The following is a 12,500-nucleotide window of genomic DNA, read 5'->3' as shown; positions in this document are numbered from 1 at the left end:
GCGGTGAGGGCGGGACTATGCTCAGCAGTCCTGTGATATTATTGGCCTATTTTCTTAGGGAAGGGTATAGAAACTATAGGGCGCTGTGACTGCACATGTTCTGCCTGAGAAATACACCTCAACCCCTTTTAATGTTTTGTTTTTTCTCATCTTTTTAATTTACCCAGGATTCCTTGGGTCAGAAACGAGCCAATCCGATGCCGGTGTCGGTGCCGTACCTGAGCCCTCTGGTGCTGAGGAAAGAGCTGGAGTCACTGCTGGAGAACGAGGGAGACGAGGTACACACAATACCACACAATACTATGCAATACCACATAATACTATACAATACTATACTATACCACACAATACCACATAATACTATACAATACTATACTATACCACACAATACCACACAATACTATGCAATACTACATAATACTGTACAATACTACACTATACCACACAATACCACACAATACTATGCAATACTACATAATACTGTACAATACTATACAATACCACACAATACTGTACAAAATTACACAATACCACACAATACTGTACAAAATTACACAATACCACACAATACTATGCAATATTACACAATACTGTACAAAATTACACAATACCACACAATACCACACAACACTACACAATACTGTACAAAATTACACAATACCACACAACACTACACACTACTATACAGTACTACACAGCACTGTAAAGTATGACACAATTCTACACAGCACTGTAAAGTATGACACAATTCTACACAGCACTGTAAAGTATGACACAATTCTACACAGCACTGTAAAGTATGACACAATTCTACACAGCTCTGTAAAGTATGACGCAATACTACACAGCACTGTAAAGTATGACACAATTCTACACAGCACTGTAAAGTATGACACAATTCTACACAGCACTGTAAAGTATGACACAATTCTACACAGCTCTGTAAAGTATGACGCAATACTACACAGCACTGTAAAGTATGACACAATTCTACACAGCACTGTAAAGTATGACACAATTCTACACAGCTCTGTAAAGTATGACACAATTCTACACAGCACTGTAAAGTATGACACAATTCTACACAGCTCTGTAAAGTATGACGCAATACTACACAGCACTGTAAAGTATGACACAATTCTACACAGCACTGTAAAGTATGACACAATTCTACACAGCACTGTAAAGTATGACACAATACTACACAGCACTGTAAAGTATGACAGTACTACATAGCTCTGTAAAGTATGACACAATACAACAAGCTACAATACTACTTAGAAAACACAACACAACACACTGCACACTGTTGTTACTGCGTGAATGTGAGTAGTTATCAGTGCTTCTCTGTCAGGTGATCTACACTCATAAGTTCCTGAGTCAGCACCCTATTCTGTTCTGGAACCTTCTGTGGTATTTCCGCCGTCTGGACCTCCAGAGTAACCTGCCTGGACTCATCCTCACCTCAGAGCACTGCAACAACGGAGTACAGGTTAGGCTTCCTCTCTCTTTCTCTATTTCTGTCTTTCTCTCTTTCTGTATTTCTCTTTTTCTTTATGTCTTTCTCTCTTTCTTTCTCTCTTTCTTTCTCTCTCTCTTTCTCCCTTTCTTTCTCTCATACACACATACACACACACACACACACACACACACACACACAAACGTATATAGTATAAACAACATGGTTACAGTGGAAGTAATGTTGGTCTCTTGGACTATGTGTGTGTGTGTGTGTGTGTGTGTGTGTGTGTGTGTGTGTGTGTGTGTGTGTGTGTGTGTGTGTGTGTGTGTGTGTGCGCAGCTGCCCCAGTCCTCCTTGTCAGCAGACAGTAAGCAGGTGTACATCCAGCTCCTGTGGGACAACACTAACCTGCACCAGGAGCCCTCCGACCCACTCTACATGCTGTGGAGAGGCTTCAGTGAGTACACACACACACACACACACACACACACACACACACACACACACACACACACACACTACTGTACTGACCCACTCTACATGCTGTGGAGAGGCTTCAGTGAGCACACACACACACACACACACACACCCCCCACACACACACACACTGCTGTACTGACTGAGGCTACATGTTATGGAGAAGCTTCTGTGAGCCCACACACTCACACACACACAAACTTACACTCAAACCTACAAACAAACAGCCTCACAGCCCCATCACCATGGTAACTATGGAACCCAAGGACGAATGAGATTAGCCTGCATGTGTGCAATGACAAACATAGAAGTGCAAATCATGGATGATTTAATGATGATCTCATAGCTCATTATCAGAATTTGTTTTGATTGTTCAAGTTTGGTGACCTTTGATGATCTTTGCACTTTGACCCCAGTGCAGAAAAAGGGGACCATGGCTCCCACCGACCATCAGGAGACGCGCAACCTCCTGAACAGCATCGTGAGGAGCATCCAGACCAACGACGTGTACACCCCCATAAACATGCTGCTCAGAGAGGTCAAACGACACCCAGAGGTCAAGAGGCAAAGGTTAGAATCTCTCTCTCACACACACATGCATATATACACACACACACACACACACACACACACACACACACACTCACATATAAACCTGCTGCTGGGAGAGATCAAAAGCCACCCACCCAGAGGTCAAGAGGCAAAGGCCAAGGTCATACACACATACACGTGCATAAATGTACTCACACACCCTCATAAACCTACTACTGAGTGAACTGTGGTCTCATGCACACACAGATAGATGAACCTACACGCGTATAGATATTTCTCCATATATAATACTCTGTACTCATCCCCACAGGAGTATCTACAGGGAGATCTCACACACACACAGACACACACACACACACACACACACACACACACACACACACACACACGTATAATACTCATGCTGTCCTCATCCCCCACATGTTGGCTCTGTCCCTCGCCCACAGAAGTATCTACAGGGAGATCTCAGACACACACACCCACACTCAGACGCACTCAGACACACTCAGACACACTCAGACACACACACACATGTACAATACTCTCTGTCCCTCGCCCACAGAAGTATCTACAGGGAGATCTCACTCACACACACACACACACACACACACACACACACACACACACACACACACACACACACACCACACACATGTATAATACTCTGTCCCTCGCCCACAGGAGCATCTACAGGGAGATCACAGACACAGACACACCCACACTCAGACACACTCAGACACACTCAGACACACACACACACACACATGTATAATACTCTCTGTCCCTCGCCCACAGGAGTATCTACAGGGAGATCACAGACACAGACACCCACACACACCCACACACACCCACACTCAGACACACTCAGACACACTCAGACACACTCAGACACACTCAGACACACTCAGACACACACACACACACACACACACACGTATAATACTCTCTGTACTCATCCCCACAGGAGTATCTACAGGGAGATCTCACACACACACACACACACACACACACACACATGTATAATACTCTCTGTCCCTCGCCCACAGGAGTATCTACAGGGAGATCCTGTTCCTGGCTCAGGTGGCGCTGGGCAGGGAGAACATTGACGTGGGTGAGTCACACACCTCCTCCTCCTCCTCCTCCTCCTCCTCCACACCTCCTCCTGTTCAGGCTGCCTGTGTTCATGTGTTCATGTCATGCCACATCACTTGGAAGCTGCTCTTCTGGTCTTGTGCGCTGTTGTCATTGATTCTAGTCACACTCTCTCTCACACTCACTTTTTGTCTCTTTCTCTCCCTATTCATTTATTCTGTTTCACTCTCTCTTCCTTTCTCTCCCTTCTTCCTTTCTCTCTTCTTCCTTTCTCTCTTCTTCCTTTCTCCTCCTCCCCCTCCGTGTCCCTGCAGAGGCCTTTGACCGGGAGTACAAGCAGGCGTTTGAGGAGTTGAGTCCCGAACAGCAGAAGGCGCTGTCCACCATGGACCGCCCGCCCGGCAAGAGTGTGCAATGGTGCCTCAAGACATTTGGAGCGCCCTTCATCTGACGCCCCCTGGAGGACTGGATGAGCAACAGCATCCCCACACACACCCCCACCCACTCAACAGCCCGTCCTACCCTCCGCCCACCCCAACCGCTCCTGGAGCCGTGCCAGGGTCAACTCTGTAGGGGGTCAGGGGTGAAGGGTCATGGCGCTATGGAAACGGGCTTCTTGTTATGTTCCTTCGTCGTTGTTTTTTTTTTTTTACAGTCGTTGGTGACACCTTCAGCACCCTGACCCAAAGATGGTACTTTCCATATCTCCCTCTTGCAGCATCCTGCTTCCAGTGCTAATGTTGTAGCGTCCTGTTTTCAGTGCTAATGTTTTTGTGTTGTTCGTCACGGGCCCGCAGCTTTCCATAGCTTTTGCTCTGACACCGGGGTCTGATGGAGGCCCCCTCCTTCAGCTCCACCAGACTCTGGGTCTGCCCCTCGGAGTTACCGCCCCACCATTGGAGTCTGCTGAAGTGCGCAGAAAAGCTGCAAGTCTGACGGGAAGGATGTGACCTAACATTGATGTGTGTGTGATGTGTGTGTTTTGGATGAAGGATGTGGACTAGTGAGGTCTGAAGCCAATCCCCCCCACACACACACTCACACACACACAACCTGATTCTTGACACCCCCCCCCCCCCCCCCCTCCATGTGGCAGAAACAGTTGCCGAGTGGGTGTGTGTTCTACACACCAGGGTCGCCATGACAACCAGTCTTACTATTTGATGTGCACTTTCGGATGATGGTTGCTCGGTCGGTCGGTCTGTTTTAATTTTAGTTGTAGTTTTTTATGTATATATTTTTCTACGTTGGGCCTCTGTGTGTGTGTGTGTGTGTGTGTGTGTGTGTGAACCAGGTTGCCTTTCTCCCAGACAGGGCTCGCACCCTGAGACTTCTGGGTAATTTGTCTTAAACAACCAGCTTAGGGGGGCACTAGGGGGTGGCCACTGTCGGTGTGAGAGATTTTGTGTGTGTGTGTGTGTGTGTGTGTATGCATATAGCTTTTGGCCTGCAAGTGTATATGTGTGTAGCTGTGTGCGTGTTCAGCAGATTTTGACTCACCGTATGACTGTATGAGTGTGTGACTTCTAACTGAGGCCAGGTTGTAACATTCCAGAACACACAAAAGAGTCTTGATAAAGGTGTTGATGGTGGTGTGTGTGTGCGTAGTAGTGGAGATGTATAGCAGTCAGACCGCCATCTTATCTCTGTGAGACATTATCAGTCGTCAGGGTCCTCTGTGATAAAGTCGCATGACAAAGCGTCTTGGGGGATGAAAAACTCTCTCTCTCTCTCTCTCTCTCTCTCTTTTGTTTCTCTCCTCTTTTTCTGTCTTCTTCTACCACATACACATGCATTCATACACAGGTGTACAGACAAGCATAATGATGTAGATAAACACACAGAAAACACAAATATCTACTAAAAGTAAAAAGAGCATATCACTCACACCACACACACACACACACACACACACACACACACACACACACACACACATCTATACACATGCACAGTGCCTGTGGGGACACACGGGACATTAAGCCTCGCCACCTCATTGGTGTTGCGTGTGTGTGTGTGTGTGTGCTTCTAGCGCTTGTGTTTTTAACCACAAATGTTTTAATCCCTCACACACACGACAGAGGCACACACACATGGTGTGTAGGACACACTTCTTAGGCGATTTTGCACAGTGTGAAGGCAGTGGTGAGAAGACGTGTGTACACACACACACACACACACACACACACACACGCACGCACACACACACCACACCATCGCCAGCCTTTCAGAGAATGAATTTATCAGCAGACGAGGGGGCTAAGTAGGTCACGTGCCTTGTAGCGAGGGCATGGTAGATTGTATTACTACTAAATTAACACAACATAGTCTGCCTTAATTTATTATTTTGTTCTTTTTTTGTATAGCTGAATATACATTTAGAATCATTGACAGTGAATATACATTTAGAATCATTGGGCTGGTGTCAGATACATGTTTCTTTACTGAGGGCTCTGCAGTTATAGAAAACTCTAAATCGCCATGCAGGGCTGTGATGCATCATACTCATTTGGACCTTTGTCTAAAAGCTTGCTTACGAGGACCTCTAGTGGATGTTTAGAGAATCACACAAGGGTTTGGTCTGAAGAAGCAGACTGCTCTTCTCAAACAGCAGAATGTGAAAAGTATCCTTAATTTAAAAATGAACTGGGAGGATTTGCACACAGACTTCAGCGCGGAGTGCATTTGCAGCACGGTTTATTTTTTACCTTCAAAAGCTGTCCTAACAAAGAAGGACAATTTGGGGCTTGTTCTCCGAAGTCTGAAAGAAATTGAGATTAGTGCTATGAGCAAAACATTCCGGTGTGTGTGTGTGTGTGTGTGTGTGTGCAGGGTGTAGACACAGTTTTTGGTGTCTTGACAGTGTCCCCCCTTAGAGTGAATGTGTGCGTGTGTGTGTGTTTCTGTGTGAGAGAGTGCGTGTGTGTGTGTGTGTGTGTGTGTGTGTGTGTGTTTCTAAAAACTGGGAGAACCTGAAATGTGTACATCATTTTTTTTATTTGCACATAACTCGATGTATTGTATTGTAGAGATCTCCTTCATTTTTCTGCTGCAGTTTAACACCTTAACACCAAGTGATTCCCACAACTCTCACTTTTGTGTACAGTCCACTTGTGTTCTTCCCCCCCCCCCCCCCCCCAAGGTGAACAACAGAAGCCGTCCTCTCCACCACAACATCCAGACCCTCGACTCCTCAACGCGGCCAGTGAAAACAATGAAAATGCTCCCTAGTCCAGTTCACGAGTTTAACTAAAACTATATAAATCCAGCTTCATGGCTAAAACCACAACACACCAGAGCCCCTGAGGACCAGGTCTGGATGAGTGGAGGTGAGGACGCGTTCTGAAGGGCCTGTCTTGTTGATCTCTTCCTGTGTCATCCTGTGGAATGGATTGTGGCCTGCATCTACAGAATTATACTGCAATAAATGAGTTTGGTCCTGATTGGCATGTGGCTTCTCTGATTTTTTTTTAGGGTAGCTGGTGGTGTATGGGAGGGACTGTCAGGCCCACGAGACCCTGGCAAAACAAGTAAACAAGTACCAAAACAAGTGAATAAGTACCAACAAAAAGTAAATAAGTACCAAAAACAATCCTGGCAAAACAAGTAAAACCTTTTTTAAATGCTATCCTGGGAAATAAATGTAATATCTCACGCCATCCTGGAAAATCAAGTAAATATGTGTCAAATGCCATCCTGGTAAACCAAGAAAATGTGTATCAAACTCGATCTTCAAGAAAATATCTATCATAACGGATCCTGGTGAACAACTCAATGCCTTCCGAGACCAATGCCGGCAAAACAACAAAGTATCAATTAAACCCAATTCTGGGAAAACAATAAAGTATCAATTAAACCCAATTCTGGGAAAACAATAAAGTATCAATTAAACCCAATTCTGGGAAAACAAAACCATGTCTAGATAACCCTGCGCTGGCGAACCACCAACTAACTATATATCTGTCGTGTCTGTGGCAACAGGAAGAGGAAGTACATGACATAACTAGGCAGTTGTGTTTCCGATAGCACAGTGGAGTGCGTGTGTGTGTGTGTGTGTGTGTGTGTGCGTGCGTGTGTGTGTGCTGCGTGTGTGTGTGTGCTGCGTGTGAGTGTGTGTGCTGCGTGTGTGTGCTGCGTGCGTGTGTGTGTGTGTGTGTTGTGCTGCGTGCGTGTGTGTGTGTGTGTGTGCTGCGTGCGTGTGTGTGTGTGTGTGCGCGTGCGTGTGTGTGTGTGTGTGTGCTGCGTGCGTGTGTGTGTGCTGCGTGCGTGTGTGTGTGTGTGGTGTGTGTGTGTGTGTGTGTGTGCGTGCGTGTGTGTGTGTGTGCTGTGTGCTGTGGTGTCTGCAGAATGCTGAGTGTACTGAGTCAGGCGGAGGAGGCTGTGACCTCATCTTATTTATGGCTTCTTTTGTCAACTGAGTCCCTGTGAAGCGGATGTGTAAGTAGGTGCACTCTGACCGCAGTCATGATCAAAACAACATAACACAATCATCTCATTCTTAAGGACCGTTTTCTGTGTCTTCTGCGTGTCTTGAATCTGTGTGATTTTCCAAGTTTTTTTGTGTTTATTTATTTATTTATTATTTAGAGGGCCCAAAAATGAAAAAAAAAAAAATTACTCGAGAAACAAGAAGTGTGAAAGGCACAGTAATGTGGTTAAACTCTGCTTATAATACACTTCATAGCCAAAAGTATCTGGACGCCCGACCATCACACCTATATGAGCTCATTGGACATTCCATTCTAGAACTGTGGGCATTAATCTGGAGTGATGATGCCCTTCACTGAAACTAAAGGACTTAGCCCAATCCCTGAGGAACAGACCCAGACCCTTATCCCTCGACCATATCCTACAGTAGACACCGCATTTCGCTAGCTAGCGCTATCCTGGCATCCGCCAAACCCAGATTGGTCCATAAGGCCGATAAGCCCGATAGTAAAGGCGTGATTCCTCACTCCGGAGAACACGTTTCCACTGCTCCTGAGGCCAGTCAGTGGCGGCGTGCTTTGCACTACTCCAGCCGTCGCTTGGCATTGGGCATAGTCATGTTGGGCCTGTGTGTAGCTGCTCATAGTCCTGTTGGGCCTGTGTGTAGCTGCTCGTAGTCATGTTGGGCCTGTGTGTAGCTGCTCATAGTCATGGAAACCCATCTCATGAAGCTCCCGCAGCCAAAGCCATTGAGACCCATCTGATGAAGCTCCTGCTGTCAAAGCCATAAAAAAAACCATCTGATAAACCTCCTGCCGCCAAAACCATGGAAACCCATCTCATGAAGCTCCTGCTGTCCTAGCCATGGAAACCCATCTCATGAAGCACAGTTCTCGTTCTGATGTTGCAGCCAGTTTCGACCTCTGTAGGAAGGAATTCAACAGCGGATAAGCGGTCTCTGTAAATTTGTGTGGTCTACCGTTTCATGGCTGAGCTGTAGTTACTCCGGGACTCAACTTGACGATTATAGCTCTTACAGTCGACCACAGCAGATCTAGCCGGGCAGAGGTTTAGCGAACTAACTGAATGGCATCCTATGACAGTGCCACGTTTAAAACCACCCAGCGGTCCAGTACGACCCATTCTTCTTCCAGGCTTTATCTACAGAGATTGCATCGCTAAGTGCTTGATTTTAAGTACCTGTTAACAACGGGGCTGAAACACCTGAACTCAATAGTCAGGAGGGTGTCCACATACTTTTGGCCATATAGTGCCTTCAAAGTTACATCACTACTGTAAGTCCAGAAGCATTTTTTTGACAATAGAAAACTAGCTAATCGAGCCAGCCATGACACCTGCCCGTGCTCTCACCCTGTGTGGTTTCTAGTTAGAGGACCCATTTAAAGAACACGAGTTCTGTGTCCTTGTTTAGATTAATTTACCCTGATCTTTCCAGTCAGCTGTCCACAGTGTTATCTGCCATTCGGAGGGAGATGTCTTAAGGGATGTTTACATTCCAAACAACCCACACAGCTGATGGATATCTGCCTGTCTGCCCCATCCAGCCGTCATCAGCAGAGTTTCTGTGGCATCCAATGGGAGATTGCCGTTACAGCTTATCAAATTTGGTGGCGAAGCCTCAAAACAGGAAGGGAGCTCATATCTCAGGCCATCTTTGGTCATTTGGAATTAAACTTGCTGTGAGTGCATAATATGTATATTAGATGATATTAGATATATTTCTATATGAATGTCATCTATTATATATATATATATATATATTTATTTATTTATATTAGATGATATTAGATATATTTCTAGATATAGATCCTGATGGCGTTGCTGTTTTCCCCTAGTAAGGATTGTGGAGTCACGCTATTGTTTGAAAGGCAGGTGCCAGTTACTGTGAAGACATTAGTGTGAGTGTGTGTGTGTGTGTGTGTGTGTGTGTGTGTGTGTGTGTGTGTGAGAGAGAGAGAGAGAGAGATTTTCTCTGTTATGGTAGCCAACTGTGTTTGGTAATATACTAACTACTTGTGGAGCTACTCATGCACAGTGATGCAAATGCAGACCCAATGAGTGGGTTACCCTAATAGTTTAGAACCAGCTGTAGGATATTCGGGCCTTCACCTGTATTCATATTTAGGACTTCTCTTGTCCTCACAAACCCGTGGTTGCCAGGTGTTTCATGTTTTCTGCTCCGCTAGTACACATAACATGTCCATCCTGTAAGCAGCTGTCCACTTCTCAGGAATCTCCACAATGTGCCTATGAATGGAAGTTGACGGGAAATATTTGGCAAGCGATGACGCTCCTCCAAAACATTACTTGCCTCGGAAATCCTGATTACGAAGCAGGAAAGACGTTGAGGAGACATGCCCTAGATAGCCTTGAATAAACGAAACTGTGTTTTAAAACGCCAAATGTATAGTCCTGGAAGTATTTACAACCATTATACCAAAACTTAGGCTATAAATTATACGACCTTGAAAACTTTGTATCTTGTAATTTGTCAATTGATTTGTGTCACTATATACTATATATACTACGGCTGCCATTACCATTAGGTCAAACATCTTTGGGTGTTTTCGTTAAAATAAGTTTGTATCTGAAAATGTTTAAGCTTTCCATGCAAACTGCTTCCAAAAATGCATGATGTAGCACAGTGTGCGCAGCCGTGACTATTGTTGAAATAGTAAGGTTGGTGCGCATGCGCGGATCACATGTTGCTGTTAATTCTCCGGACTGAAGAGAAGGCAGACAGTGGATCAGCTCTGCTCTGTTACTGAGCAGGATGACAACAAGACCTCAGATCAGTCAACTAAGGAGACCTGAGCATCACTCCGTCAACCACCATTGCACAATCTTTACGCCCATTGGACATTTGCAGATACCAACGCTGGTCTACTTTATATAGCTAGGGCTGTTTCTCCTGTCTAGTCGAAACCATTACCCGCTAGCACCAGCTGTCAACAGTAATCGGGTCAGTCGTCTACTTGGTTACCTACTGTTGTCCTGACGGACTTGACACTGGCTTTGAACTTTGGATTCAACCACTCAAGAGAAAATGAATGTGTTATTCTGGGATCATATGCAAGCCGGGAGCTCGGAAGTGGACTGGTGCGAGGGTAATTACTTGATCTACCCTGGAATAGCGGAGTTCTACAACACGGTATGTTGCTTGAGATGTTCTCCGCTGGCACTGATGCACGCTTTGTTCCCGTTTTCTGACTCAGGCGTTTTGCTGAGGTTTATAAATTCCGTAGAATATCTTGACGGTGGTTATCCGTGAATGATTACTAAGCTATCATTTTGTTAAGCTTAAACGAGGTTATTTATTGCAGTTTAAAAACAAAAATGTTGTCTAGCTGTAGGCTGAAGTTCCCTGTCTCCTCTCGCCCCCCCCCCCCCATTCTCCATTGTGCAAGGATGTTTTGTTGTCATAACGTTCTCTCAAGGCTGCTATTTTTTATACATCGCTGAAGACATGCTTCCTTGTTTTTTTGTGCATTCTGTTCTCAGATCAGCAACGTCTTATTTTTCATCCTGCCCCCTATCTTGATGTGTCTGTTCCGTCAGTATGCCGAGCATTTCAACAGTGGGATTTATCTCATATGGACACTCCTGGTTGTGGTCGGTAAGTAAGTTTCCTCCACTCCACGTCCTCTGACCGACAGTAACCCCGGAGATAGGCTAGTTGTAATCGCTTACACAAGGGGGTCTGTTTTCATGGGGGGACATCGCGTTGCTTTGAAGAGGCCATAACCTTTTGTCAGCTCTCTCTATTCTTTTTCGAGATGGTTGGGTGCTATACCCAAGGCAATGGTTAAGCACTTTGGGAGAACGAGCTGTGAGCATGACGTGTTAGTTACACAATGTTTGTGCTTTGGACCAAAAGATTCTTCACGCAGAGCCCATGTTATCAGCTTTTCTTTAGGATCCCAGGGGGTGTTCCAAACTGTTGCTACACTTTTAAATTAGGTTATCTTGTTTTGCTCTCCTCTCACAGGAATATCCCTTTAATGATTTATTCCAAAATATGTCCACACATTAGGAACCCTTTTACATTATCAGCTGTAGCTGAATCCCTGGAAGCCTAGGTAGCAGCACACAGACTCTTTCAAAAGTCAGATTTTTTTTCTCTTAAGAACACAGTCCTCCCTGTCCTCTCTCCTCCTCCTCCTCCTCCTCCTGCGAGAACCTCCCCAAGCCCAAGCACACACACACACACACTCTCTCACACACACCAACTGAGCGTTTTGAGTTTTTTACACCCGTCTGCGTGGCCCTTCTCTGCCCTTGGTGCCACAGCTCTCTCCATTCATGGTTAAGGGAGTTTCTTTTTCTCTCAGCCACTTGCAATGCAAGCTGCAACTTCAGTGTTTGTTCAGGGACGAGGCATACTTTGCAGAGAGAGAAGGGGGGGGGGAGAGAGGCGAGTGAGAGATAGATAGTGAGAAGAAGAGAGCGAAAAGCAAGAGAATGGGGA

The 12,500-nt window shown here is 45.5% G+C and overlaps 2 protein-coding genes across 3 annotated transcripts in view; both read left to right on the top strand.

The window, feature by feature from the left end:
* Window positions 1-7,026, top strand: part of dennd4c (DENN/MADD domain containing 4C) — a 72,860-nt gene extending 65,834 nt beyond the window's left edge. The window contains exons 29-35 of the mRNA XM_031585362.2: window positions 1-3; window positions 168-278; window positions 1,355-1,492; window positions 1,802-1,919; window positions 2,356-2,509; window positions 3,538-3,602; window positions 3,898-7,026. The exon at window positions 1-3 is cut by the window's left edge and continues 172 nt beyond it. Coding sequence (XP_031441222.1) covers window positions 1-3; window positions 168-278; window positions 1,355-1,492; window positions 1,802-1,919; window positions 2,356-2,509; window positions 3,538-3,602; window positions 3,898-4,034 — 726 coding nt within the window. The 3' untranslated portion in view covers window positions 4,035-7,026. The remainder of the gene's footprint in view (window positions 4-167; window positions 279-1,354; window positions 1,493-1,801; window positions 1,920-2,355; window positions 2,510-3,537; window positions 3,603-3,897) is intronic.
* A 3,700-nt stretch (window positions 7,027-10,726) lies between these two features.
* acer2 (alkaline ceramidase 2) overlaps window positions 10,727-12,500 on the top strand; it is a 15,347-nt gene continuing 13,573 nt past the window's right edge. For both annotated transcript variants that reach the window (XM_031584647.2, XM_012832659.3), the window contains exons 1-2: window positions 10,727-11,183; window positions 11,534-11,648. In XM_031584647.2, coding sequence (XP_031440507.1) covers window positions 11,079-11,183; window positions 11,534-11,648 — 220 coding nt within the window. In that variant the 5' untranslated portion in view covers window positions 10,727-11,078. The remainder of the gene's footprint in view (window positions 11,184-11,533; window positions 11,649-12,500) is intronic.

The sequence above is a fragment of the Clupea harengus genome, chromosome 18 (genome assembly GCF_900700415.2).
Source record: "Clupea harengus chromosome 18, Ch_v2.0.2, whole genome shotgun sequence".
Classification (NCBI taxonomy): Eukaryota; Metazoa; Chordata; class Actinopteri; order Clupeiformes; family Clupeidae; genus Clupea; species Clupea harengus.
This window is presented reverse-complemented; position numbering and strand designations above follow the sequence as displayed.